This window comes from Desmodus rotundus, chromosome 11, assembly GCF_022682495.2.
Source record: "Desmodus rotundus isolate HL8 chromosome 11, HLdesRot8A.1, whole genome shotgun sequence".
NCBI lineage: Eukaryota > Metazoa > Chordata > Mammalia > Chiroptera > Phyllostomidae > Desmodus > Desmodus rotundus.
The window spans coordinates 1,965,135-1,993,008 of NC_071397.1; the positions used below are offsets into that span (position 1 = coordinate 1,965,135).

The window sequence follows — 27,874 nt, forward strand, 5'->3', positions numbered from 1 at the left end:
CTGGCTGCACTCTGCTGGCACTTTGCCCCGACCCACACGGTCCGCTGCAGGCCCCCTGGAGCTGCTCCGGCCGCACGGCTGGCACTGGGAGAACGCGCAAGCAAACCGGGCCAGCATGTGTTGCTGACAGAGAGCCTCTTTGTTAAGCTTGGGTTACATTGAATATTATCTCAGACTTGGGAAGGACCAGGTGCCCTTCAAACTAACCAATCTTTGACAGGCTGGTGTTGGATCCTCCCCCTAACCAATCTATTTCCTAGATCTTCCAGGATTCTGTGTCCCTTATCCAATCCAATCCTTTTCCCAGGTTAGACGGACAGGCCTCTATGATCACCATTTTGGCTCCTACAGCACAGGCCTCGGGGCAGAAGCACCTCCCCCTGCACTGTCTTGGCTTCTACTGGGCATGTGCCCCAACAGAGGGATTTCCTTTTTATTGTTTATTTCTCCTTGGTAACATCCTTCCTTCTGGCTTTGGGAGATTAGGCTCTGAGGATGGAGGATGCCCTAGGGAGTGTGTGAAGCTGTAGCTTCCTAGTGAAGCAAGCGGAATGTTTGATTCAACTTCTCAGTTTCTTAGGCTTAAAAAATATGCCTGATTCCTTTTGCACTGTTCCTTTATTAATATCTAGCTACCTACGCTAACACTATCATGTCCTCCTTTCTTCGGTATACTTTCCTTTTTGCTTTTACCTGTACTTTCCTTTTGCTTTATCTATAAAATGGGCATGATAATTCCTACCTGAGAGAGCGGTACAGCTAAAACAGTACAGCTATATGTCGGTCACAACTATAACACATGTTCACGCCCTCATTTCTCCTTTCCCTGTGCCACGACCTTTTACCGAAACTTGTACTAATGTTGAAAAATGCAGGGTCCCTTCTCCCAAATGTAAGGGGAGGAGAGGCAGTTTTGCGAAAAGGAAGAATAAGTCTTCCTCCAGAGAGGCATTCCCCCACTCCTCTCCTTACTCTGACCCCTCCGCTGTCCACACTGTATTTCGTGTGCACGGGTGTGTGTGTAGGGGGGGAGGGAATAAATAACTGATTTTTTTTAGATCGTAGGTATTCCGTTCAAGAGCCACATCCAGCCCTGATGGAGGTGACAAGTTCCTGGACTTTGAGCTTAATGTCATGACTGGGTGAGAATTTGGCAGGTTCCTGAAGCGTGGACGAGCATATTTTACATAGAGGGAAATTATTGGCAGAACACGGTACATTGAGTGCACTGCTCGCTCCAGCTCTTCACCCTTCTCTACATCCGCACCTTTGTCTTGTGCGCTTACGGTTCTTCTCATAACAGAAGCAGAGTCCATACCCCCGCACTCTCGACGAACCTGAGCTTGGCCCTGCGACTTGCTTTGGCTGTTGCCACGATATTGGCAGACTTGAAACAAGGAGAGGATTGAAAAGTGTCTGTGTTTCTGCTTCTTCTCTTGCGTCTCTGTGGTCACCGTGAGGATGTTAAACAACAAAATTCAACAGAGGAAATGTGAAGGTCTGACTGGGTTTAGTGAATTAATCCATGAATCAGGCAGCACCCATCTAGCAACTAGAAGCATGCACCACGGGGTTGTGAAACACGGAAGGTTTTTATAGGCGGAAGTGTGGGGCGGGGGAGCTGTTGACAAAAGAAAAGAAAGGGTAATCGTGGGGCCTGGACATCTTTTCTTCAGGAAAAGGGAAAGGGGAGAGCTTTTTTCATGCAAACTGCCTCTTCTTTCTACGGGGGATGGAGAAGGCCTATGTCACAGATTCCCTCATTGGTTCTTGACCAGAAAACTCCCGACTGGTTAATTAAGATTATGTTTCTGGGAGAGATTGAAATTGCAATTAGATCAGTTATTAAATCTAGGTTTGCTACCATGGGCTGTTAATAGGAGGAATGTCATTTGGCCTGTGGTTTTTTAACAAGAAGTTACCCCAAACGTGCCCTGGTCACCTGCTGGAGGGTTGTGAAAGACGCATAGAAGGAAGCTGAGCTGTCCCACCTGAGGTTATCCCAGACGAGCCAGCTTTTAGTTGAGCTTCCAACAGATCACAACTAGGAGCAGCCAAGGGCCACCACACCTGGCCCAAATCAGCAGAGTTGCCCAGGCGAACCGTTGACTGTGATGAATAAGAAATGGTCGTTGCTTTCAGTCCCTTAGTTTGGGGATAGTTCTGTTACACCACAATAAGTAAATCATGCATGCTTATTAGATATGTATGTACGTTCTTAAAAGATTGGAAACGGACTTCACAAAATGTTGAGAAAGTGAATCATCATGATTTTTAGATGTTCCCTTTACTTTTCTCAATAAATCTGTTTCCCATTATGGACACAAAAAGGGCCACATACTAAACACGGCAAGCTCGAGGGGAGGCCGGCATGGTTGGCCCTGCAATCTCCGAGAATGCAATTAACCCCATCAGGTGGTCTGAACATAAAAACTCCTGACTAAAGGTGGGTCGTGGCAGGTAGTCACCACCCAGGCTTGTAGCTTCCTGGACAAAAGCCCGTTTTTACCCTCAGTGAGCCTGTCTATTGTTTTTGGTTTGTTTGTTTGTTTTTTGCATTTAAGCTAACATACCTTTGAAATGTCAGAGGATCTTCTTTTCCAGACCCATCAAGGCACAACTGCAGACACCAGAGCAGAAGCCACAGAACCTCTCATTGTTATCCTGGCCCCTGCACACCATCTCTCTCTAAATGTTAACTGAAAGGATAAAGCTGGTGCCTTTTGCCCAGCAGGCCCGTACGTGACCTTGTTGAACATAACTGCCCTTTTACTCTTTTGAGCTTATGTCCCCAGGACTGGAAATTACTGGAAAGCAAGAACAGAATATGACTATTAGCAACCCCCTGCCACAGCCATAGGCAAAAGATAACATTGTAGCAAACTGCAGCTTATGCAAAACCAACCGAAACCTCATTTGTGACAACACCCCTTTCAGCCCAGCTGCCACACAACAGCAACCCCCCCCGCCCTTTTATAATCCAATTACAATCCAATAAAAGCTCAAAGCCCCACCCCTCAAGGCTGGTGTCTCTCTCCACACCATGCCCCTTTCCACTCTTGGAAAGTGAATAAAAACTTTGCTCCCTGCATTTTCTTCTCTTTCTGAATTCTTTCACAGCCCACGTCGTGGACCGCCCTAACATTAACTGTTCTGTACCCACCAATGTAAAACAAGTATGTCTCTCTCCATTTTACTTTTTATCCAATCCAGAGATTTCTCCCTGCTTTGGTTTCTCACACCCCCTTAATCTACCACCGGTGGGTTTCGTGTAGCCCTTCTTGCAGCTCTTCCTTTAATGTATAAAATAAGCTGCAAAACTACCATTCAGGGTTTTCTCAATTTGTGGAGATTTTGCTTCCTGGCAATTGTCATAAAAATTCTCTACAGGTCTGGACATTTCTTACGTCAACACCATTAGAATAAAAAGAAAACGGAGTAACATAGTGGTACAGATCATAGAGTACAGAAAAGGCACAGGGTAGAGGATAAAACAGACTTGGGTTAACATCCTGGCTCATCACTTACACTCCGGGAGGGTAACTTAGCCCCTCTAAACCTCAATTAAAAAAATTTTTAGTCCTCACCCAAGGATATGTTTATTGATTTTAAAGAGAGAGGAAAGGAGAGAGAGAGAGAAACATCGGTCAGTTGCCTCCCATATGCACCCTGATGTGATCAAACTTGCATCCTAGGAATGTGTCCTGACTGGGAATCAAACCCACAAACCTTCGGTGTACGGAATGTGCTCCAACCAACTGAACCACCCAGCCAGGACTAAATCTCAATTTATTTATCTGCTAAATTGGTATACTTCAGAAATTCAGAAATTTGTGACAATTAAATAAAATATATAAAGGGTATAGTACAGTACTGGGCACATAGTAAAAACTCAACAAGTTCTATTTTATTAATAACATATTTTTTAAGATTTTGTTTATTTTAAAGAGACAGGAAGGGAGAAAGAGGGGGAGAGAAACATCAATCGGTGGCATGCACCCTAGATAGGGACTGAACCCACACCCCAGGCATGCACCTGGACCAGGAACTGAACTGGCAACCCTCCAGTTCGCAGGCTGGCGCTCAATCCACTGAGCCACACCCGCCAGGGCTAATAATGAAATATTTTCATGGGGGCCTGTTATTTGATTAGCAGTGCTGATCAACAAAATACAATAGGTATAACTTGGAATTTCTACCCTCCAATTACATATGTTGATGCAAGAAATGTTCCACTTGTAGAGAATTTTTATGAAAGTTTATTTGAGCCAAAACTGATGACTGTTCCCTGGAAGCAAAACCTCAAATGCTCCACAGAATTACACTTTGCAGCTTCTGTTTTGCATTAGGGATTAAGGAGAGAAAGTTAGGAAGATTACAGGAACAGCAAGAAAGCAAGGCCAGATCGGATTACAGGATAATTAAGATTATGTGCTTTAGAAGGAGGGGTCTGAAGAGGCATTTCAAAGGTGTGTTAACCTAGATACACAGAAACAATGGGGGGGTTTGCTTAAGACAAAGATAAACTTTGCTAAAGAAGTTACAGTGCCTGGGGTGTGACTACCCAGTGGAGAATTTATGATCAGATCACCCTGTGAGATTACTTTTGGTAGAACCCCTTCTTCATCTATACATATATGACAAGCACAAACACCAGAGCTAATTTCTAAGAGCTTCCATTTGACTTAGCTTTATAGAGGCTTCATGGTACACAACGAATGTTGGTTGAATGAATCCAAGAAAGCATGAACTCTCATTTGGTTTCATATATAGAGGGAGTGGCCTAAAAACTATGTAAGAAGCAGACCTAATATTTGTACCAGGTCCCAAAACTTAAAAGTAAAATATTCTTCCTAACTGGACAAGGCTATTAACTATCAAATGAGTGGATCAGATGCCAAGGGGCACAGGAGATGAGAGGAGGGAGAGATTGAGCCACAGTTGGAGGGGTGGTCACAGGTTTTAAATGGAGATATGATTGAAGCTGACAGAACCTGAGGAAGGGCCATCTCCCAAATCTACACCTTTGAGAATACAGCCCAGGTTCTTGTCAGTGGGAATGGGAAATCAGCAACGAGGAAGTGAGGAGTGAAGAGCGTACAGTAGTAGTGTCTGGCCCGGGGCAGCTGTGAGCAGAGGGCCGTGTTGTGGCACAAAGCGAGGTGCCTGGGATGGCCCAGAGCAGCAAGGGAGAGAAGTTCATTGGAGACTCTGCCTGAACCCTCCTACCCCCCGCTTTCCCTCCTCCACCTTCTTCCAGTTACCTCTCCCATTAGACAAAACCCTTCTGAGTCTCCCTGTCTGACACTCAGGTTCGAGACACATTCTGCAGCATCACATAGCATGGGAATGTGACCGGACAGGGAACCTGGCCCTGAGCGGGTCTGCCTAGGTCTGGCTGTTAGTGTGTGGGTTCCTGACTTCCTGCAAGGAAGATTTCACAACATGAGACCAGGTGAATTTGAGAGAGTGGTTATTAAAACTGGGGAGAGTGAAACAAGGAAGGGCCTAGGACAGAAGCAGCAACAGGAGAGGTACTAGGTGGGGAAAGGAGTCTAGGCTGGGATGCTTTGGCTCCCTAAGGAATCAGAGAAAAGGGAGACTTAGGGATAGGGTCAGAGGGTTAGCCTGGAGTGGCTACTGCCATTGCTCCCTGGTTGCAAGTCTCGTGGGGTCCCCGGAGTTTAGGAGATGCAGGGCTGGTTGCAGGGGAAGGGGGAGGGGAAAGGCACTACGGGAAGGGAGAGCACCTTGGGTCCTCTACCCTAAGGGCTTTTAAGCGTAGACATCTTAGGGGAGGTCCCAGGAAGGGCATCTCAATAGAATATTCATCAGCTTTCCAGGTGTGTCCTTTCAGGGTCACGGTCTCCACTGATTTGTCAGTGCCAGGGGGTGGTTCGTCTGTGCAGCTGGTCCTAAGATCATCCTTGACATAGCTTGTCTGGTTTTGCTGCTTTTCTGGGCCTAGAGTTGAAACACAACTGAGGCCTAGATGTTATTTCTAGGAAGGAAATGCCAGAGGGTCTAAAATGCATGATCAGCCATAAGAAAGGTCAGGGGAAGGTCCTGGTTGGCTCAGTGGATTGAGTGCCCGCCTGCGAATCAAAGGGTAGCTTGTTCAGTTCCCAGCCAGGGCACATGCCTGGGCTGCCGGCCAAGCCCGCAACCAGTAGGGGGCGTGCAAGAGGCACCCACACATTGATGTTTCTTCCCCTTTCTCCCTAACTTCCCCTTTCTCTAAAAATAAAATAAAATCTTAAAAAAAAAATGAGGTCAGGGAGGAAAAGTTACGGGGTGGGGGAGGGCGAGTCCCCTTTCCTGGCTTTGACCCCTGCCAGGCGCCTGGTGCTGGTGAACTTCTGTAACTGGCTGTAAATGTGCTTGGCCATTTTTTTTTCCAGCTATCTGTCTGTTTCCCTATTCCATTTGCCAAGGAATTGTCCTAGTTTCTTACTAACCTGATTCAGGAATAGGCTTTTCTGATGTTGTACTTTATAATGAGAAATATATACTTGATCTTTATCCTTGTTCCTGGCACAGAGCTTCTTGGAATTTTCTAAGTGATGAGAGTGATCTGTAAAATGGTGCCTTTTGGTATTTATAACAAGCTCCCTTCAACCTCTCCACAGTGTATGCTAATTAGGTGACTTTCGGGAGCCCCTGGGGATGGGTGGGGGCTAGCTACCAAAAGACCCAACCTTGATTACAGGGTTGGAACTTTGGGCCCCACCGCCCCACTCAAACATGCCTACGTAATGAAGCTTCCTGTGCAATCTCTGCAGCGTGGAGCTTTGGGCTACGTGAACAAGAATACACCCACATGTCGGGGGGTGGCACACCCCAAACTCCGTGGGGACAGAAGCTCCTCTGCTCGGAACCCTCCCAGACCTCACTCCAAGTATCTCTCCATCAGGTGGTTCGCTCATCTCGTTTGTAGTAAACCAGTTAATCTAGTAAGTGCACCGTTTTCCTGAGTTCTGTGCATGGCTGTAGCAAATTAATCGAACCAGAGGTGGGGGTCGTGAGTACCTTTGATTTATAGCCAGTAGGTTAGAAGCACAGGACTTGAAACTGATGAGTAGGATGTTTGGGCGGGGCGGGGGATTGTAGTCTTGGGGGACTGAGCCTTTAACCTGTGGCATCGGCCTCTATCAGCAGGTGCTGGTGTTTAACTCAGAATTGAGTTAAATTGTGTAACACCCAGTGGGTGTCCCAGAATCGATTGATGTGGGAAGAAGTGTCGGGAGTGACAGTCGTGCTGTGAGTACGCGGAAGACAGGAGCGGTTTCCCCTTTACAGCTGCACTGGGGAAAAGAGGGAACAAGGTCAATAAGAGGGCCCCCTAGCCGTCCTCTCATCCCAAGGGACCTGAGCCAGGGCAGCGGTGGCTGGGCCTGCTCCGTAGCGTGCATTCCAGCAGCATGACACGGTGGCATCATAATTTTAATTACCTAATAAATTAATTTTAACTTATTTGAATGCTAGTCAGACTGTTAGGTAATAAAAACTTGTTCAGAACAATTTACTGAGTGGTTTTTGCCAAAATAGGATTTTCTTGAATGAAAGGATTTAGTTGGACGCTCAGTGACGTCAAACACACTCTTCAGAGGCGGTGCAACAGCAACACGGGCAGGCAGTGTGGGGCGGGGGCAAGGGGCAGTGGGCACAGCGCGGGGCAGGCGCTTACACTGACACTGCACCACGGAGCAGCTGCCACCTGAACGTGCTCTCGTCCCATGGCTGCCCTGCCCCAGTGCAGTGGCAGCAGACTGAAAACTTCGGTGCAAAAGAAACTATTGCACAATTTCGGAACCACAAAACGTAAGGACATTTTGAGGAGCATTTAACTTCCTTAACACCTGCGGAACCCATCTGCTCCCCTGCACCCCCGCGGTCGTTGCCTCGTTCCGTCACTCCTAACTTCTGGGTCTCAGGTGTAAGCATCTCCAGGGCGCTTGGATTTGGGTTTTGGAAAACTTCCTCCTGGCAGAATAGAAGGGTGGAGTAGTGAGGCCGGGCTAGACACAGGCCCAGACCTTTAAGGGCTCCCCGTGCCTTTTAGGACAGCGTTCCAACGCCTTTCTTACAGGGGTAGAGAGTCCACAGCCCCTGCCATTGCCCAAACGCTTTTCTCACAGCCAAAGAACCATGTACTCTTCCCGGAAGACCCTCACCACGGTCTCAAAACGACGCGGAGAGGGCGAGGGAGGTGCGTCCGGAGGCCCCGCCCACAAGAGGGCACGCCTGCGTGCTCGATACGGCGGGGGCCATCTTGGACTCGGGCAGGTTGCCCAGCTCACGCTGTCCTCAGAGGCTGCAGGCGGTGGCGCCGAAGCTGCATGCAGGGGCAGCAAAGAGACCAGACGGACAGCCCCCTCCCCACCTAACTTCTCGGCTGACCTGTGCTCGAATGCCAACGGCTCCAGCGCGCACCCCTCCGGCTTCCGTGTAAAACTTTAAATCAGCGTTATGGTGGCAAGCGCTAGCTCTTGGTGACTGAGATCCCCTCCCCCCAGGTCACAAGCTGTAACTGATTGGGAGATGATAAATTCTCAGCATTAAGCCCCCATACATAGTGTTTTGTAAGTGTCTGAGCTTTTCCCGCAGGAGATTGCGTGGTGCCTTGTAGCCACCACCCTTCCAGCCGTCAGTGCTGTGGGCGAGGGGAAGGGAGGGCCCTCTCCAGGACTGCATCTGTCTGTGTGAGGACTCTTTGAAGGCCAAGTTGGATGGGCTTGGGATGGGCAAGACTCCCTCAGGAATGAAAGTGAAGCTCCTGAGGCCTTGAGGACTTGCATGTGGCCATTTTGGACGGGTGTCAGAGACAGACTAGGATGCCCAGGACTGGTAAGACTGTAGATTGTGGAACATTTAAACGCCCCCATGCTTGTTATTTTTACCAACTCTGGCTATCTGCCCATAGGGACTCCCATGCAGCACAAAAGTGCTAGAACGAAGAGCTGTGTATGTGCTAGCTTGGGGACGTGGGGAAGCAGGAGCCGGGACACTGTGTCCCAGACAGGAGCCAAGTGTGGGTGGTGGCCCCAGGAAGGGTGAGGAATTCAGTCCTGGCCTAAGGTGTCTTGTGGGGGTCCCCAGACAGGTGCAGCTGCTCTGCCAGCTCCACAGCCAGAGGCCACTGGTTGGGGGGTCCCCCAGCCTCTTGTAAAGGGCATGAAATTTGCCTGGAACTCAGAGATGACAGAAATGCCTAGAAAAGGGGCTAGAGGGTGGGGAGGGCCCAAGGCATTCTAGGGGGCTAGAGAACCACAACCAGCCCTTTATAGGATTCTGGAAGCCTAAGATGGGGCCTTATTCGGTAATAAACCAGGTGAATGCCAGGCACGCCCAGGTTCCCCCAGTTCATCCTGATGGAAAGGGGGGTAGCCAAGGATACACAAATTACCAGTAAGAATGGGGGATGGCAGTTTATTTTCAGACACTCTCAAAGGGTAGGGGTGGCCAGTGGGCTCCCTGCATTTGGCTTAATCAGCAACTTCTCTTCGCAAATCCCTGGGCTGTGCAAGGTAGACAAGGTACTCCCTACCCACAGGAGGGGCTCAGGCCATGAGTGTAGGGGATGGGGGTCTGGGGATAGAGATCCAATATTCACAGTTCCCCCTCCACACCCCCAGATTACACTGTGCCCAGCCCATGAGGGAGGATTCCAACCTTGGGGTTCCTAGTGATGTTAACAGCCTTTCTCTCACTCAGAAACCTCAAGACGGGCTCACTAGCCCCTTTCCCTGACAGTAACAAACCACAGCCCTAAACCCTGGAGTCTGCACAAGGAGGGGCCTCTGCCCTCCTTATATGGAGTGATGAGACAGGCAGCCTTCACTAGTAAGGAAGGCATCCGGAGCCAGTGGTGAGGGCAAGGGAAAGAACCCGAGGACCTTAGGAGGCAGGTCTGGAGGCACCTGACGGATAAATTCAGACAGCTCCAGTCTGCACCCTCACTCCACACCCCAGACCCGGAATCCCTGAGAGTCCAGCTGCCAAGGCAATATGGGATGAGGGGACAGTTGAGCAGGTCCTTGTTCCCCAACGCCAGCCAGTCCTGTTCCTGGGGGACATGATGCTTTGAAAGGGCCAGGACTGGGCTCCAGACCCAGCTCTAAAGCTCTGATCTTCCAGAACAGCTGAATCCTGGGCAACACAGGGTAGGCCTACTAACCCCCCGCACCCCATATATGCTGGCTTGGGGCAGAGTGGTAGGAATGGGGTGGGGGGGTGTCCTTCGAAGGGTATTATAAAAAGCTAAAACCATTAAGGACTTCTTGGGGGAAAGTGCCTCCCAGCTTCTTGCTTCCCTAAGTTATCAACCTCCCCAAAGCCCAGCAGACAGAGCTGAGCCCAGAGATGGGGCCATTAGCACCATGAAATGTTGGGGTGCCCCTGAGGCCTGACTGACCCCCGAGCAGGGGCACTTCAAAGCTGGAGTGTCCACTCGCTAAAGCTCCTGTACTCTTGAGGGGAGGACCCCTGCAGGGGAGGTGGTGAGGGAAGAAGGCTTAGCTGAAGTCCAGGTAGGGGTCTCTGCTGGGACCCCAAAGAGCCCCTCCTGGGGTCATGACTTGAAGAATCTTCGTATCACAAACTGGCCCAACAGAACCACAGCCAGAATGACCAGCATGTTCCGGATAGGGCCGTTGGCCAAGTCCAGGGCTGCCACCTGCCAGGAGAGACAGAGTGGTCAGAGAGGAGCTGGCAGTGTACGCAGGCACCAAGGGACTGGGGGAGGTAGGAATGACTGGGACAGGGGCAGCCCGGCAGCACACGAGAGGCTGCCAGTGCCGGGCACTCACCCAGCCTCCCCTCTGCGCGATCCACCGGGCAATGCAGTGATGCAGCATGAAGTCCACCACGAAGCGGGTCACCTGGCCCAGGAAGCCAGTCAGTCCGCGCTGGTACACATACAGGGCCAGGCGGTAGCCGAAGCCCAAGAGAGCCACCACGCGGCCCCAGTTGATGCCACTCTCAAACAGGCTGCAGGCAGAGCATGGGGGCCATCAGTGGAAGCCCCCCAGGAGGCCCTTCAGCCTGCTTTCCCTTTCCCACCCCCTTTCCCCCCCCCCCCCGCCCCTCTCCCAGCTGGAAAGCAAAATGGCTTAGGTGTGAGTCAAAGTGGCAGAGGCTGCCCCAGCCTGGCTGCTATTTGAGAAGAGCCTGTGTCTCTGTGAAAGGAGAAAGCTTAGAGGGCACAGGAAGGGGCTGCCACTGCCCTGGGGCCCCACGGCTGTGAGCGCAAAGGGCACAGGGAGGGCATAGCGCAGAGAGAGCAGACAGAGGCAGCAGGGAGGTTACCTGTGGGCGTTGCTGCTGGCCTGGCAGCCCGAGGGACAGCAGAGACAAAAGGACAGAAGAGGAGGTTAGGATAAATCCTGGAATCACAGTGGGGTGGAGGGTGGCCTCTAAGGACATGGGCAGGCTGTTTCATCTCTGAGCGCTAATTCTAAGTCTACTGCCTAGTCCTGCTCTCACCCCCAGCTTCAAATCTGCCCTGAGGCTGACCTCTCTGACCCTGATGGTAACCACGGCTCACACCTTATAGATGTGGGCACCGTACTAAGCATATTTCCCTCATCTTACAGAGGAGGAGAGAGAGGGCTAGAGAGTTTCACAAAGCCAGTAAGTGGCAAAGCTGAGCTATGACCCGGGTGTTTGGTCTCTTTAACTGCCACACCCGCCTGCCTGTCCGTGTGGCTACAGCATATGGAAGCCATTTCCGGGATCTGGGAGCAGGTGGCTGCCTTACCATCTTTGGTGTGAAATGTGGTTCTAAATCAGGACAGCTGTGTCCTAGCTGGGCTGGGGCTCAGGAACATCCCCGTCCGGGGCCCTTCTGCAGTCCTGACCTAGCCCGGAGCCAGAGCTCATAGACTAAGCTCATGTACCAGAGATGAGTCCGGGACCCCGTGGGCAATACACGTGAGTTAACGCAGACACGGGGACGGCAAGAGTGTCTCCTGACACTGACAGAGAAGCGTGTGTCTCCCATCAGTTGGGCAGGGCACAGCACAGCGGTGACGGCACGGCAGAGTGGCAGTGGCGGGGCTACCTGGAGGCGATCTTGGTGAAGTACTCATAGGCGTTCTCCGTAGTTGGCTGCAGGCGATGCAGCATGGTCTGGAACTCCTCGTCATAGCGCTGGTTGATGGCGTCCCCGATGATGGCGAGCTGCCGACCCACCTGCCCCATGAGGCTGGAGGAGCAGGAGGCAGCAGGTGAGTGGCGGACAGTACTCAGGCCTGGGGCCCAGGCTTACGGCGAGGGCTTCTGCCGGAGGTGCCCCTGGCCTTGTGCACCCCTCCTTGGAGGTCCTGACAGTGTTCTTAGACACAGGGGCCAGGCCCAGGAACAGGGGCCCCCATGGAAGTGGGAGCCCAAGATGAAAAAGGAACAAAAGAAAGGCAAGACCCTCCCTGCCCCCAGGTCTCCAAAGCTCCCAGGACCTACATGGCGGCCCCGTGGGAACCTCTGCCTCCCCAAAGACTTCCCTGTGGGGCAGCTGCTCACCTGGCAGGTTCCGGGGGCAAGGTGACCATCTCTGGGTCAGCGGGGGCAGCCGCCCCATCAGCCTCCTGCTCCTGCTGATGGCGGTAAAAAACGTAGCTGTGGAAAACCTCCTCTGTGTCTTGGGCTACCTGCTCCTCTGAGGATCAAAGCTGGGAGTCAGGGAGGGAGGGCTGGACCTGGTAGCCCCATGGTTTGGGGACAGTTTCTCTTCCTCAAGGCCGTAGCTCTCCTTTCCCCTTAGTTAACACCTAGTGCTTCCTCTGTGTGAGTTAGTCTTCTGGCACTTCCCGATTAATCCTCATCACGGCCTTGTGAAGTAGGTGATACCCACTTTACAGATGGGGAAACTGAGTCACGGGGGCGGGGCGGCAGGAATGCAACTTGCACAAGGTCACACAGCTAGAATGAGCAGCAGAGCCAGGATATAACCCCAGGTATTTGGGCCCCGAGTTCAGCGTGCACAAGGGACCCAGCCCATACAACTTAGGGAATGTGGGACATAAACACCACATAGGAAAACAGCGACAGACCTGGGACTGAGCCCAAAGCCCAGGGGACAGCCTGCGACTGCAAGCTGCAGGCTTCGCTGATGGTCCCCTTGGAAGAAGGAACGGCAGCCATCTTACTTCCTCCCCAAAGTTGTTACAGTGTTTTCCCTGCTGAGCAGACCTGACTCCATGCTGAGCCAACTACTTCCTTATTTCTCCTGCTGCACAGATAGGCCAGCCGCTCCCCACTCTTCCTTCTTCTCACCCCATCCTGCCCCCTGCCCACACTGGGATGGCGCTGTGCCCAGTCTCTGCAGCAGCCTTGGCCCAGGCTCCTCGCTGCTCCCAGGGCTTAAACTTGACCTCACTCTAGCCTGAGCCCAAAGGCCACTTGCATTGTGTGGGGAGATATTTTCTCCTTTATCCAAGGTGAGTAAACTGAGGCAGGAGAGCCTGCCCATAAGCCCTGCCTGGCCCTGTCCACTTCTTTTCTCTCTGCCTCGCAGACAGCCCTGGTGGTCATGGGAGGGGTGAGGGGGCAGAAAGACCCTTACCCGAAGTGGAGGATGGGGCAGGCTCTTCACACCCCTGCCCGGGAGGGCCTGGTCCTTGCCCAGACGCCATTTTTCAGGTCTCAGGGAAGGGCAGTGTTAGTCTGTGGGGATGAGTGAGAAAAGGCCGAGATGGGGACAAGCAGGGAACCACTGACAAGAGGTTTCCACAGCCACACGGGGGCCTGGACCCCCAGAAGGACTCCACAGTCCCAGCTTCAACCACTCGTATTTTACTGGCAACTCTTCAGGGGAGCCCAGGGGTAAGAAAAGCAAGGCAGCCAAGATTCACACCGGGGGACCTGCACCCTGGCACCCTGGGCCAGAGGAGGGGTGGCTGCCGCAGTGCCCTAGTGCTTCTCAAGTCCCGTTTCACCTCGCCCCTGAGGCCTCCTGTACCCTGCCCGGCACGTGTTTACCACAAACTTGCCACCTTCCAGCCGGGGACCCGTGGAGGCCGGCCTCAAAGGTCCCACTCCCCCTAGGCTGGTCAGAGCATACCTGTTTTCCAACTCAGGCCTGTTAGCCACAGACATTTCTGAGTGCCTATGGTATACTCCTACCCTGTATCAACATCCCCCAGGGGGTGTCAGACAACAAAATCGCACATTAACCCGGCAAGGTACCCATCGTCACCCCCATTTTACAGGTGGGAGAAGGGAGGCACAGAGGGGTTAGTGCCCAAGGCCACATAGCTAGTTGGGGAGTGAGGCCAGTTATCTGAATCTCCAAGAGTCCACACATCAGCTTTCATTTAAGATTTATTGTCCAGTTTGTGGATCTCCGAGGATGTCCGTTCTGGGGCAATTTTTCCTAGTTACACCTGGCCTGTGCCTTCTCATTCCCGCCTTGCAGTCAGCTGAGGAAGCCCCAAGGGTCACGGTGTTCTTCAGGCCCCCAGGCCACCTCATGTGGGCACCCTTTCACCCCACCTGGCTCCTCTGCCCAGCCAGGCGACAGCCCAAGTCCACTGGGAGCCACTGACACAGGGAGCAGTTCCTGGATGTGAGCTGTTCCACTTTCAGTTTCGCACCCCCTTCACTTCCCCCCACCACGGAGCTGCTCCATCACCCTGCTCCATCACCCAGGCAGGGGTGCCCCTCCCTGCATTCCTGGGGAGGGTACAGCCCAGCCGGCCCAGCAGAGCCACCCCTTCCCCCCCACGAGGCAGGGATACACTCCCTCGCCCCCTTTCTCTCGGGCCAGGGCCAGTTTTGAAAGTGCTCCATGGGCTCTTCCAGAGCGGGTGGGGGAGGGCTGGGCCTGTGCTCTCAGCTCTCCACTCCTCCTGTCCCAGGGCGGCGCCAGGGCGAGGGCAGACCCTCTCTCCTCCATCCCTGGGCTCCTCAAAGAGGCCTTTGCCTGGCACACCTCCACCTATCCCGATAGCTCTTTCTGGAAGATGCCCTTGTCTCTCCCCTGGTCCCCAAAACCAGGCACCCCAGGAAAACAGGGCCAGAGGATGCTGACCACACCTGCAACTCCCTTTCCCGTTACCCTGGGGATCACTGCTGGAGAGCGGGAGGAGCCCAACCACAGTCCCAGGGCCAGAGGCCTCCACCGACCTGGGCCTACCCCTGGCCCCATCCAATTGGCAAGACTTCCTGGTAAGGGGAGCCTCCTGCACCCCACCTACTGGGCTTGCTGAGCTCAGAATGTTCCCCAGTGGAAATGCCTGGCTGGGCTGCAGACCCAGTCTAGGGGTCCTGGGGCAGCAGAAAGCGCGGTTAGAGTTCTCCCCAAGCCCTTGACCTTGGCTCTGACCTCCATTCCTGCCCCCCAGACTGCTGAAGGACTTGGTTCTTTGGCCCCTCATTTTCAGGTACCCAGGGCCAGGGCATGAGGAGCAGCCAGAGGGAGCCCTCCCTGGCTGGATCAGGCCCCCAGCAGCAGTTGGTGAAGGAGCCCGGGAAAGCCTCCCCTTCCCCTTACCGGCTCCCAGGGGGCTTCCTGCCCCGCCCCAAACCTGGGGTAGCCGAGCGAGAGTGGAGAGGATGGGCGGGACCCTCCCTACTTACCTGCCCGGACCCTGGCCTAGGCCGGGAATGGCTGCGCAGGACCGAGGCTGGAGATGCCCAGGGACTGCTCCAGGGGTAGGTTCCCAGGCCCAGCTTCCCGGAACAGGTGTCAGTGAATTCCTGGCGCCTGGACACAGCCTCTGCTCATCCCAGCGCGGCCCTGGAGACCCAAGAGGCTCCAGCGATCATAGAGGTGCTGGCTGCTCCCGGCTCCAATCAGCTCCCTCTAGAGGAAGTTGCTCTTTGGCGGCCGGATGCGGATGTAACAGTCTCCCAGTCTGGGGATGGACTGGGCTTGCCCCCGCCCCAACCCAAAGCCCAGCTGGGCGAGTGACTCCTCCCCTACTGCTTCCCCACCCCTGATCTTCTTTTCTCCCTCCCGTCAGTCAATACCAGTAAAAAAGCCCCCGCGGTGGCGGTTCTTAAGCTCCACCAGTGCCATGCACTTCAGCAAGCAATGTCTCATTGAATCTCCCCAAGAACCCTTGGAAGTGGTGCCCTCAGCTCCACGGCCTGTACACACGAACCAGCTGAGGCTCAGCTGGTTTAAGGCACTGTCCCCAAACCACTGAGCTGGGTTTATAATCACATCTGGAGGTGCCGTGGGGAAGAATAATACTAAATTGATATTCATCACGCAACAGGGTGTACCAGGCACCTCGGTGGTCGCTGGAGATAGAAATCCTGAAGGTGATTGGCAGGTAAACAGAGGAAAACACGGAGAGGTCTCTGCTCCCACCTGGGCACGTGCAGGCTGAGTGCTCAGAGGGGAGAGAGCGAGGAGGGCGGTGGTGTCTGGCTGCCGGCGGCGGTTCTCAAGGACGGAGGCAGCTGCAGCCTGGGGCGGGACCAGCCAGGTAGAGAGGGTGGGCCGAGTCCTCAGGGGCCCTTGCCCCGTTCACAGGGAGGGACTGCCCCCAGCCTCGTCTGCCCACTCCCCACCCACATGCTTCCTCACCGCCTACCCCCAGACTGGCTCCCTATGCCTCCTCCCCTGCCTTATAAGCCCCCTGCCCTTTCTGCCCCTAATTAATCCCCCCCCATGTTCCCCCATCACTCTCCACCTCCCACCTGCCTGACCTTTGCCTTTTAGAACTCCTGGAAGTTTCCAACTGTTGCTTTTAATTTGAAACTCATCCTGTTCTTAAGCAGTTGGTCCTGGGGAGGCTGCTTCTGCCCCTCCCTCTGAGTCAGGGTCCCTCTCAGGATGGAGAGCCCAGCTCCAACCCCTGGATCGCAAATTTTGCGCCGCTCCTCCATGTTCCACTTTTTTCGTAGCCTGGTGGGGAACAAGGGCAGCCCGAAGAGCTCTGACAAGGCCCTGATGGAAGATGAGCAGTGTCCCTTGAGAGAGCTGGCTGCTGTGTCCTTGATGACAGACGGCCAGGGGGGAGTGGGGGGGCAGGATCCCAGTCTGCAACCCTTGGTGCCCCATACCCTCTCCATGGCCCAGCCGCAGCACAGCCCCTCAGGGCTGGGGCTGGGGGTTGGGGTCTCGGGTATCACGGCCCCTGGTGTCGAGGTAGAGTCGGTCCTGCCCAGAGGAAGCCTGGAGGTTCTGGGCAATCTGTCTGAGAAGGAGGACAGGGAAGAGGAGGAGGAGGAGGAGGCAGCAGGGGAGGCCTCTGGGGATACAGGGACCTCAGACAGGTGAGAGACTGGGCTGTGGGTGGTGGGAAGGGGCCTGGGGTGGAGGTATTAGAACAAAGCCTGGATGTAAGCTCGGGGAAGGGTATGGCAGAGCACATGCTGGGGTGGTACCAGGAATGGGAGTGTTTGGATGGGTTGAGGATTGGACCAGGGCACCTGGGTGGGAAAAATGGACCAATCAAGGGTGAGGAGGCATTTGAAGATGGGGTGTGTGTGTGGAGGGGGTTGAGGCACAGAGGAAGCAGAGATGAGGGTCCCCCCACAAATAAGGGGCTGTGAATGGAGGCTCCAAAAGGAAAAAGAGACCAGATGGGGGCCAGAAAGGAGCGTGCCAAGGTGAGCTGGCTGCCGCTGCTTCCCAGGTCCTTTCTTGGCCCTTCTCCACCCTGCCTTCCTTCCCCACTCTCTCCTTCCTGGTTCCCACCACCAACATCCTACCTCCAGGATGAAGCCCCCAGAGGGAGCTTTGGGAAGCAGGAGAATAGAGGGGCTGAACAGGGCCTATGGGAGAGCTTTGGGGGTTGTGGGGGGTGTCAGACCCCACCTGCCACTCCCACCTGGCTGTGCTTTGGGATCAGGGGCCACTTTTCCCAAGCTCTGGAGGTGAAGCAGAGAGCCACAGGACCACTGGAGGTCAGCTCCAAGGTCTTCACCAGAGAAGAGAAGAAGGAGTGCCTGCTGGATGGTGAGTGTGGTGGCCACAGATGTAGGGTAGGGCCAGAAACCAGCCCTCTTCCTCCAGGGGTGTGGGGGCGGGAAGGACACAGTCTATGGGAATGTGGGAGGCAGGCTGCCTGGGGTCCCGCCCCAACTCCCCTGTGCCGAACTGTGTGATGGTGGCGAATTGCTCACCCTTTCTGTGCCTCAGTTTCCTCATCCATATAAAACGAGAATGCAGTTGTACCTACCTCAGAAGACAGTAGCAAGGATTACATGAAATGCCCTTTGTAAAGTGCCCAGAACTGTGCCCGGCACACAGTAGGGACTTGCTAAAGAAAGCCAGGAAAACTCACCCTCCGCTCAAAACTCTCCAGAGGTCCCTGCCCTGTGGGCCTGGGCCTGGGCCCGGCACCCCTACCCTTGCTATCAGATGGTTGGTGGCACTGCCGTTCACAGGAGACCTCCGGCTGGCCTCTGTGAAGGTGGGGGCAACTCCCTGGAACCACCTCCTCACCTTGTACAAGCAGCTTCAGGAACTGGCCATGGCCGAGGTCTGTGGCCCCAAGCTGGGGTAGTAGTGGGGCAGGTCTGGGTGAGCCCCTCCGCACGTCCGGCTGGGATATGTGGTGGGAGCAGTCCCCTTCCTTAACCTTTTGGGAGCTGTTCCCTCCTGCTCTCTACTTTACGAAAGGTTGGGGCTGCAGGCTTGGGGCCTTTCCCGCCTGCTCAGACAGACACACTCTCAGTTTCCTATAAAGGAAGGCTTACCACACAAGGAGGAAGGTGAGGAAGAGGAAATGGAGGAAGAGGACGACAGCTCATACCAGCTCTGTGTTCCAGGCATTGCCACCCTCCAGCCACCGTTGCATAAGACATTTAGGTCAACAGATACAGTGGGTAAGCGCAGTATCCCCACAGTCCTTCCCAACATGCCCCAGGCCCAGGGAGTCCCATTTTGGTGTCTGTTCTTGGGTTGATACCAGTTCCTACCACCAGGTGGCACCATAGGACATAGGATGGCCTCCTGAGAAGGGGGTGGGGCTGGTGTTTGGCCGGGCTGGAGGCCACGCTCCCTCTAGCTAGGGTCCTCCCACTCCGGGTTTGGGAGACAGCCACGTGAAGGTTGTGAGCATCACTCCTCCCCAGCCTGGAGTTCTTTTTCAGTGGCCACCTCCATCTCTGGTTTCCCAATCAAAACGCACTGCAGTGACCAGAGGGTGTGCCTGAGGGCAGACAGGGAGAGAATGGGGGATGGTGATCATGTAATATCATTGTTGACCTTGACATAGGCATTTCTATGGGCCATCTCCTCTTCTATGCACCTTTCACAAAATAATGTGTTATGCTTCGGAGGTAGGTGCTGTTCACGCTCCACTTCACAGTGAGGAAACTAGGCACAGAGAGGTTAAGTAACTTGCCCAAGATCACACAGCTAGGAAGTAAAGTGGCAGAGCTGAGATTTGAACCTGGGCCGTTTGGATGGTTCTACATCCATGCTTTTGAGTTGGTGGCTGGAGGGGGTGCAGATAACCTGCCCCTTGCATGGTCTCCCCAGGAGGGGGTGACACTCACACTCACGCTTTCAGGAGGGAGCCCATGGAAAGTGAGTTTCTTGGGGGAGCAGGACGGTGGGGAGGCGGTGTCTGGTGGGCTGCAGGGAACAGATGAAGAAAGCGCTGTGGCCGGGGTGACCGGAGAGTGCGCAGGGCCAGCCAGGGGGAGGTTTGGAGAGCCAGTGCCACCTCCTCTTCCTGTGACCTCCAGCAGTTCGCTCCCCACTATTCCTGCGTGGCCCTTGCCCATCTCTCTGGCTCTCAGGCTTCATGGAGTCAGAGTTAAAGAAGCTTCTGGTAGTACAGCAGGAGTCCCGCCTCTGGAAGATGGGCGGCCACGAGGGCCGGGAGCCGCTGATCCATCCCGAGATCTCCCTGGAGGAGGCAGGCATTGCTGACGGCCAGGTACGCCACTCTGCGTGAGGATACCGGCAAAAGTGCGGCTGGAGGCCTGGCTCCAGTCCCAGGCCCCTCCCCCTTCGCCTGGAAAGCAAAATCCCTTCTTGGTGGTGGTGCTCCTGAGGGCGGGGCCAGGACCCCACCCTCACACACACACTTCTCCCGAGGTCTCTCGGTCTCACGTCTGACCCGGAGTCCAAATGTCCACTCTTGAGGCTTAACTTTGCCATTTACTTGCTGTGTGGCCTGGGCAGGTCCTTTTCCCTCTCTGGGCCTCAGTTTCCTCACCAGTACAAGGAGGGGACTTGTCTAGGTAGCTTTAAGTCTTCCCAGTACATCTGTGACTCACACAGTGTTGGTCCTTGTCTGTTTCTTCTCCCTTTCACACCCGTGCCTGCTCACAAACACACACAGGTGTGGGGCAACTTCCCCACTGGGTCACACCAAGGACCACGCGCTGCCCACCCTCCATGACATCAGCCTGTCCCGGCGTGTCTGACTGCCCACTGATGCGTCTGCTGGTGTCCTTTCTGAGTTAATTCCTGTTCGTCCGTCAGCTCGCTCTTTCACGCGGTGGGCACGCACCCTGTCGGTCTGTTGGTTTACAGAAGGAAGGAGCAGGATTCGGGGGCCAGCCTTAGTCCAGTCCCTGCTCTGGCACTGACTTGCTCTGTGACTTTGAGTGTAGGCCTTGGCTCCTCTGCCTGTGAAGGGGGACCGCCCGGGGGGTCAGACGAGGTGAAGACTGTACGCCCCTCACCTGCACAGGGAGGGCTCCCCAGTATCAGGGACATGACGCCCGCTGTGGGGGTCTGACTCCCTTCTCCTTGTCCTGAGCCCACAGCCCATCTCGCAGGGCGCCCCTCTGTGCCCTGGGGAGCAGGGCTGTGCTGTGGGTCCCTCACCCACCCAGGCAGTCAGCTTTGGCAGGGCCCCTCACTTTTGCATTTTCGCCTCTTCCTCCCCTCCAGAACCACCCCCTGAGCTAGTCCGCCCTTGCCCCAGGGGTTAGAGTCCTGGCGAAGCCTGAGCAGCACTGGAGGGGCCCTGGAGAACTTCTGGGGGTGGGGGCCCAGCCGCCTCAGGAATACCTTCCTCCTGTGGGTGCTTCAGAGGTCTTGCCCTCATGGTCGTACCCCACTCTCTTCTTGTCTGCCCTCAGGGCCTCCAGCTGCCGGGGGGAAGCCACCCCCCAGCCTTTGGGGAGTGCTGGGGGCCTGGGAGAGAGGCGCCGAGGCAGCTGAAGCACCACCCTGGGCTGGAGAGAAGGGTGCAGAGCCCGCCTGGCGTGGTGTATAGCACAGAGGTGAGGATGGGGAGGTGCTGGCCGGGGTGCTGGACTCCTGAGGCTTCGAAGGAACACCCCAAGTTGGAGAGGAAGGTCCCTCCATTTTATAAGAGGGAGGTGGCCCAGGGTTGGTGGGTCTGGGTCAGCTGTGGGGACATGGTAGAGGGTCTGGAAAAAGTGGCCTCAGGGTGCTTGTCTCCAGGTGGGGCGGCTGGTAAGTGGGAAGGTTCTGGGCTGCAGAGCCAGGAAGGGAAAGCCCAAAGTTGCTGAGGCAGTTTCCTCCACCCACGTCTGCCCCCAGCACCTGCTCCTCGAGGAGATGGATGAGATGGGGAACTGGCCTCCAGAGTGAAGCTGGTGCTGGCCCGAGTCCGCCCTGTCCCCCGTCCCTGGAACCTGCACAGGGACGTAGCCCCTCTTCTTAGGGAACACCCGAGGAGTTCCCGGGGCCAGGGGGTCTTGGGGTAAACGGTGTCCATGCGTCTGCAGGGTGGGCCTGCCCAGCAGACTGTCCCAGCCAATCAGACTCAGGACTGTGAGGCTATTAATAAAGCCCTGTTTGACCCTGGCTTCCTTGGCTGGCTGTGGATGCTGCCCCTCATCTTCATCCGTGAGCAAGCTCAGTTTCTCTGCGCTCTCAATCTAGTCCCCAGTCTGTCTGTGCCCCTGGGGCTGCAGAGCCCTGGGCTCCGGTGGGGCTCAGTGGGGCATCTGAGCAGGACAGGTGTGTGCACCTGACCAGGGATGGGAAGGACCCCTGGCCCAGACCTGCCCCTGTCAGCAGGAGTGCCCCTGACTTCCCTCTGCCTAAGTTCCCAGGCCGGGCTTGTGGCCTCGCAGGGAGGGTCTGGTAATTCTCAGCAGGAAGTTCCTGCCCAGCCAGCACAGGGACAAAGCCAGGAAAGCAGCCCTGGGACCGTGGGGACTGCCTTAGGGGCTGGGCGGGGGGCAGCTGAGGGGTCCCTGGGGTCAATGCAGGCCCTGTCTTGCTGCCCCTGTTGCAGCCCACCCTGCCATGCTCAGCAGCAGGTACCTCTGCATATTGTGGGCAAAGGAGGTCCAAACTTCTAGAAGGCCAGGCAGCAAGGGTGGGCTTGAGTCGGGGGCTCACAATGCTGTGACCTTACTGGCCAGGAAAGGGCACACCCTCACGCCTGAGATCCAGTGGGAGGCAGGGCCAGCCCTCTTTGCACTCCAGAGGGTGCTGTTGCCTGGAGTGGAACCGGGGTTCCCCCTTCCCTGTGGTTCCAGCCTCTGAGGCTCTAGAATGTGGTGGGGAGAGATCTCATATTGCCCCAGCTCTTCTCAAAACCCACAGGTGCTACTTACAGAGGCCGTGTGGCCTTCTGCATGGCCCACCCTGGGTCTAGCCTGGGGCCTGTTGCAGAGCTGAAGTTCAGTATCGGAACATGGCAGCCTCTGTAATCATGTGGCAGGTGTGGGATGGATGGCGAGTGCTTGGGTAGGTGGAGGGGGACGGCAGTGACTGGTGTCCTGCCCCACCCAGCCCGGGGGAAGGTGATGTCCCTGCCTCCCATCCCCCAGCCTTGGAGAGAGCAGGTGGCCCAAGAGCATGCTGGGGGCTTTCTGCTGTGCTTCTTGGCCACGCCCCCTGGAGTCCCTGACTCAGCCTCTGAGCTGGAGGCTGGTGGAAGGGCCCATGCAGACTGCCGTCCTGAGTCAGCCGGAGAAACAGCCTTGTGACCACATGACTCACCTGTGCCCTAATCACATCCTCCCTGAGTGTTGGCTGTGGGGTGAGGGCCTTGGAGGGCCGCCTGTGGGCTCCCTGGTTGGGCCTGGGCCACTGCTGTCTCCTGCATTTACCCCATGAGGATATTTCTCCTCCTTCCCTTCCTGATAGGACCCAGACTTGGTGGCAGCAGTGCCTGCTTGAGTCCCAGGGCCCAGGGCACAACAGGACGGAGCTCGGCCCCTGCCCCTGTTGCCCTGGGTGGGGCCGGCCAGCACTGCAGCGGGTCAGGGTAGGCCAGGCCTCGCTCAGGCCAAGGCTGTGAGGAGTGAGGGGCAGAGTCCCTGCTTCAGTAAGAGGGTCTCTGCTCCTTTCTCTCCCTCTTAAGTCAAGTGAGGGTCGTGCCGCCTCTGCGCCCACCCGTACCTGCTTCCCATGATCTGCCCAGAGGAAGGTCTGTGTGGCTGGGAGGGGCAGCTGCTGGTGCAGGGGCAGGAAGTGGGCACGGGCATCATGGCCTTTCCCAGCGCCTCGGGGCCCTGGACTGGCCTCTGAAGGTGGGTGGTGAAGGCAGTGGGGACATGGCCTGAGGTCGTGCTGTGGGAGAAGGCCCGGTGGGCAGGTGCAGAGGGCCAGGCTTGGGCTCACGCCACACGGAGAGGGCCCCTGGCATTGCTAAAAGGTTCCGAGGGCAGCACAGACACATCTGTGGGTCAGTCTGGAGGACTGGGAGGCATTTAAAGTTGCCGTCCCCTCCTGGGTGCACAGGTAGGCACGGGGAGGGCTGCCTGCCCTGCTGAGTGGGTGGGCCCTGCCCCGGGGCACCTGGCTCTGGGCGACAGGGCCCTGAAACCCAGTGAAAGTGCCTCGTTTTCATTGTCTCTGAAGGGCCACTGGGATGGCAGTGGCCCTGGTCAGCCTGTGGGTTTACGTCCAGCTGTATGTCAGAACCTGCCAAGTCTTGCCGCCCTCTCGGTTCCCATCTCCCTCATCTCCTGCCATCTCCATTGCTGTCCGTCTATGTGTCTCCGTCTCTCTCTCTCTCTCATCCTCTACAACCCACCCCCTCCCCCACCTGCCTTTCCTTGCCTCTCTCTCTCTGTTACATAAAATGTTTCAGGATGGAGAGAGATGGAAGGGAGGTTATGTTCGAGGGGTGTCTCGGTGGCAGCAAGGCTACTGGGTGTCTTCTGCACCCAACGGCAGGTGCTCAGGGGCTGTATAGAACAGGGCAGGATGAATAGGGGGCTGGGGTGTTCCTCGCCCCAGACAGTGCAAGGGCACAGGCCTGTTCCAGAACCAGCACAAGCCAGCCCTCTGCGGGGGGCACAGGGCAGGCGGTGATGGGCGGGCAGTCTGCGGGGCATAGAGGGGAATAATCGCCGCTGAGCCTGGCGGAGCTGCACTCAGTGCGAGGGCCAGCAGTGGTCCATCACCCAGCATCCCCTTCACTCCGTCTCTTGTCTTTTCCCCACTGGGCCTCTGGTGGGATAGAGGCCAGGAAAGCACTCCCCAGACCCATTCCGAGTGGGTTTTGGGGACAGTGGTAGCTGAAAAAGTCAGTGGGGTTGGGGGAGCAGGGTGGGTGGTCCCAGGGAAACGTGGGCAGTGTCAAAGCAGGGTCTGCCATGGGGACGGAGGGGGGGGGGGCTGCCTCCTTGTGGACTCCTGGGTGGGACCTTTGAGGAAGGTGCCACCTCTGGCTCTGCTGAGACTCAGCAGTTGTCAGTCTTGCCTGTCCCAGGGGGAGGGAAGGGCAAAGCCAGCTGTATCATTTTTCAGGTGGGAAATGAGATGATGGACAGGCAGAGGGGCGGGACTGGGCTGGGTTTGAGCCCCAGCTCCAACTCTGACAACCTCCTGTGACTGCAGACAGGCCCCACACCTCTCTGAGTCTGCTTCTACCCCGAGACGTGGGAGAGTCACGGGCTTCTCCTGTGGGCTAAAGGAAGTGCTGTTTGGCATGGAACAAATATTTATTAAGCGTCTACTACATCCCATCCCTGTCCTACCCACGGAGGAACAGAACGGTGAACAACACAGAAAACTCATTTTCTGAGCATTTATCATCGCCAGTAGAACCAACGATGAACAGATACCACACCGGGGAGCGACAAGTACTGTGCGGAAAGATGAGACAGGGCGACGGTGCGCCGTTTCACACCGAGTGAGGGGATGGGGAGGGAGGGAGCCGTGGGGGTGTTGGGGAAGGGCCCCACAGCTGAGAGCTCAGCACGTGCAAATGCCCTGTGGTAGGAGCGCCTGGGGGGCCTGTGTGGCTGGAAGGGAGTGAGTGGGAGGGGGGAGTAACAGGAAGTGAGGTCAGAAAGGAAGGAGGAGACCCTGTACTTGGCTGATCTGGATTTTTGAGGGGTTCTTTTGTCAGCGAGGTGTGACATGATGTAGCTTATGTTCCAAAGGTCTCCCTTGGGCCCTGGCTGGGTAGCTCAGTTGGTTAGAGCATCCGGATATGCCAGGGCGGCAGGTTCGACCTCGCTCAGGGCACTACGCACAAGAACCCCCTAGCGAGTGCATTAGATGAGTGGGACGGCAAATCGATGTCTCGCTCTCTCTCTCAAAAAAAAGGTCTCCCTCGGCTGCCGAGTGGGGAGGAGACTGTGGGGCTGGGCCAAAGCTGGGAGGCCACTCAGGAGGCTGCTGGGCTCGTGGTGCAGGTCACCTCGCTGGCTGCTGTCATTGCTGTGAAAAGGGTGCTGACGTTGCTGAGGGCGTGTCTTGAGCGCTAGGGTGCACCCCTTGCACCTCTGTGCGGTGGAATGTCCCATCCCCTCCCTAGAGGCTGGAGAGAAAGAGGGGTGACCTTGGGGCTTGGGGCCCAGGAAGGTCGCATTGAGGGCGAGCAGGCATCCTGGTCACGCGTGGGCAACTGTGGTGGGAGGGTGGCAGGAGGTGGTTGGTGCCAGCAGGGCGTGTGCTCCCCAAGGTGCAGCAAATGCATCCCGCAGGACAGCAGCCCCGTGTGGAGTGAGCATAGGCCGGGCCAACCCGAGAGCCCAGCCGGAGGGTGTGTCTGCTCCCTGCAGCCCTTGGACCACCCAGCGCAGGCTGGAGCTGGGCCTTCCTCTGCTGATTTAATCTGCCCCTAGACCAAGGATCAAAGACACCTGTCTCATGAAATTCACAGTCAGGGCTGTGGGGCAACAACAGACGGCAACAATAAAAATCATGAACATCGGATGCTGCTGCTGCTGCGACACGGGTTTGGAGAATGCAGAGGAGGAATCCCTCTGGCTTCAAGAAGGAGGAACCATTTGCGATTTGGGCTTGCAGGAGGAGGAGGAGGAAGAATCTGACGGTGAAGGAAAGAGAGAGGCCATGCCTGCTAGCCGGGCGGTCTGCTGATGACCCCACTTTCCACCTCTCTGCCCAAGTCAGGACCGTCCTGGACTCCCCTTTCCTGGGCCTCCTTGTTCACTCCACCTCCTCACATGCAACCCTGTGCTCCCGGCCACCCACCCCTCTTCACACTGCACTCGCAGTAGCTTCAGCTGGGGCCCAAATCACAGCCCCAGCTTCCTGACCCTCTCAGACCTCTGCCCATCACTGCCAGTCTTCTCCGCTGCTCTCCACTGCCCCCACCCATTCTGTAGAGCTCAGCCTCTCCTGGAGTCCTCACAGTTCTCGGGACTAATGGGACTCGCTCTCCCCTGCCCCGGACAGAGGGTCACACCATGAAGGCCAGCGCTGGGGGCTTTGTCTCCAAGTCTGAAATGTCCAGCCTGGCAGCTCAACACAGAGAGAGCGAGGGTGGGCAGGCTGGAGGAGGCGCCCAAGGATGGGCTGGAGACTGCTCGGGGGCCAGACTGCCTGGGGCCATGGATGCCACCCAGAGTGGCTTGGCATCTGCCCTCAGGGCAGTGGGAGCCACAGAGGGCTGCGAGTCGGGGACAGTGGCACGTTAGGGCGTGCAGTGGAGGATGGAGTAGAGGGGGTGGGGGCCGTTCAGGAGGCTGTCACGAGTGTCACAGTGAGGGGGTGTGAGCCTGAGCTGGGACAGCGGCGGGCGGGGTAGAGAGGAGGACGCTTGGGCAGTGGTTCTCAGCCGGGAGCAGTCCTGTCACCAGGAGACACTGGCAGTGTCTGGAGATGTTTTTGGTTTGCCGTGACTTGGGTAGAGACCTGTGTGGTGTGGGTTTCCTCATCTTTAGTAAAGGTTATTGGGAGGGTTAAACGGGCTAATACAGGATCAGTGTTTAGAAAAGTATTTAGAAAATATTAAGTACTAGGCGACTTGAGCTGCTGTTATTTTAAAACATAAATCCTCTGTTCAAAGTCCTGTGTGGCCCCACCGTCCCAGTGAGAGCCGAGTCCCCTGCAGGGCTGACAAGGCCCTCGGCATCCTGCCCCCTCTCCGTCTCCGTCCATCTCCTGTTGCCCTCCTTGCTCTGTGTGCCTGGCCTCTCTCGCCTCTCTGCTGTTACTCGGACACGCTCAGCCTACTGCTGCCTCAAGAACTTTGCACTTGCTGCTTCCTCCACCTGGAGGCTCTGCTCCTAGGAATGTATGTGATTTACTTCCTTACCTCCTCTAGGTCTTTGTTGAGCTGCCACTTTCTCAGAGGGATATTCATTAAACACTTATCTTTAAAAAAATCCATCCATCTTCCCTCTCCCCTACAACTGTCTCTCTCCTTGTGCCCCGGCCCTGCTCTATTTTTCTTCAGAGCATTTTCATCATATCATAAATAAATGATCGTATATTTAACTTACTTAAAGTTAAATATATGATTTAACTTGTGTCCCGACTGGAATGTTAGCTTCGTGAGGGCAGATTGTCGCTTATCTTGTTTGCCGCTGTGCCCTCAGGGCCTAGGACCCCACCTGCAGTGCCGAGTGTTACTTAGTATTGCTTCAACGAATGAATGAGGGAATGAATGGATGGAGTGAATGAGAAACTCCCCCAGGAGTCAGGGAAGTAGGAGGGGAATGGAGAGCTGGTATAATTATGGAGGAAGAGAAGGTCTGAGAGGGGCCAGGCCCGGGCGTGGGCCTTGCTCATCTGCCCTCCCCAGACCTTCCATCCTCACCTGCTCAC

The 27,874-nt window shown here is 55.7% G+C and overlaps 2 protein-coding genes across 2 annotated transcripts; one reads left to right on the forward strand and one right to left on the reverse strand.

The window, feature by feature from the left end:
* Window positions 1–9,385: 9,385 nt before the first annotated feature.
* BAK1 (BCL2 antagonist/killer 1) lies at window positions 9,386–15,839 on the reverse strand. Its single transcript, XM_024557843.3, has 6 exons — window positions 15,577–15,839; window positions 13,562–13,662; window positions 12,520–12,655; window positions 12,062–12,205; window positions 10,809–10,989; window positions 9,386–10,675 (listed from the first exon to the last, which is right to left on the reverse strand). The coding sequence occupies exons 2-6, from the start codon at window positions 13,629–13,631 to the stop codon at window positions 10,571–10,573; spliced, it is 636 nt and encodes a 211-aa protein (XP_024413611.2). The 5' UTR covers window positions 13,632–13,662; window positions 15,577–15,839; the 3' UTR covers window positions 9,386–10,570.
* A 366-nt stretch (window positions 15,840–16,205) lies between these two features.
* Window positions 16,206–21,690, forward strand: LOC112302456 (putative gametogenetin-binding protein 1). Its single transcript, XM_071219645.1, has 7 exons — window positions 16,206–16,277; window positions 17,805–17,911; window positions 18,343–18,437; window positions 18,633–18,783; window positions 19,651–19,844; window positions 21,001–21,144; window positions 21,428–21,690. The coding sequence occupies exons 3-7, from the start codon at window positions 18,429–18,431 to the stop codon at window positions 21,476–21,478; spliced, it is 549 nt and encodes a 182-aa protein (XP_071075746.1). The 5' UTR covers window positions 16,206–16,277; window positions 17,805–17,911; window positions 18,343–18,428; the 3' UTR covers window positions 21,479–21,690.
* Window positions 21,691–27,874: the final 6,184 nt, after the last annotated feature.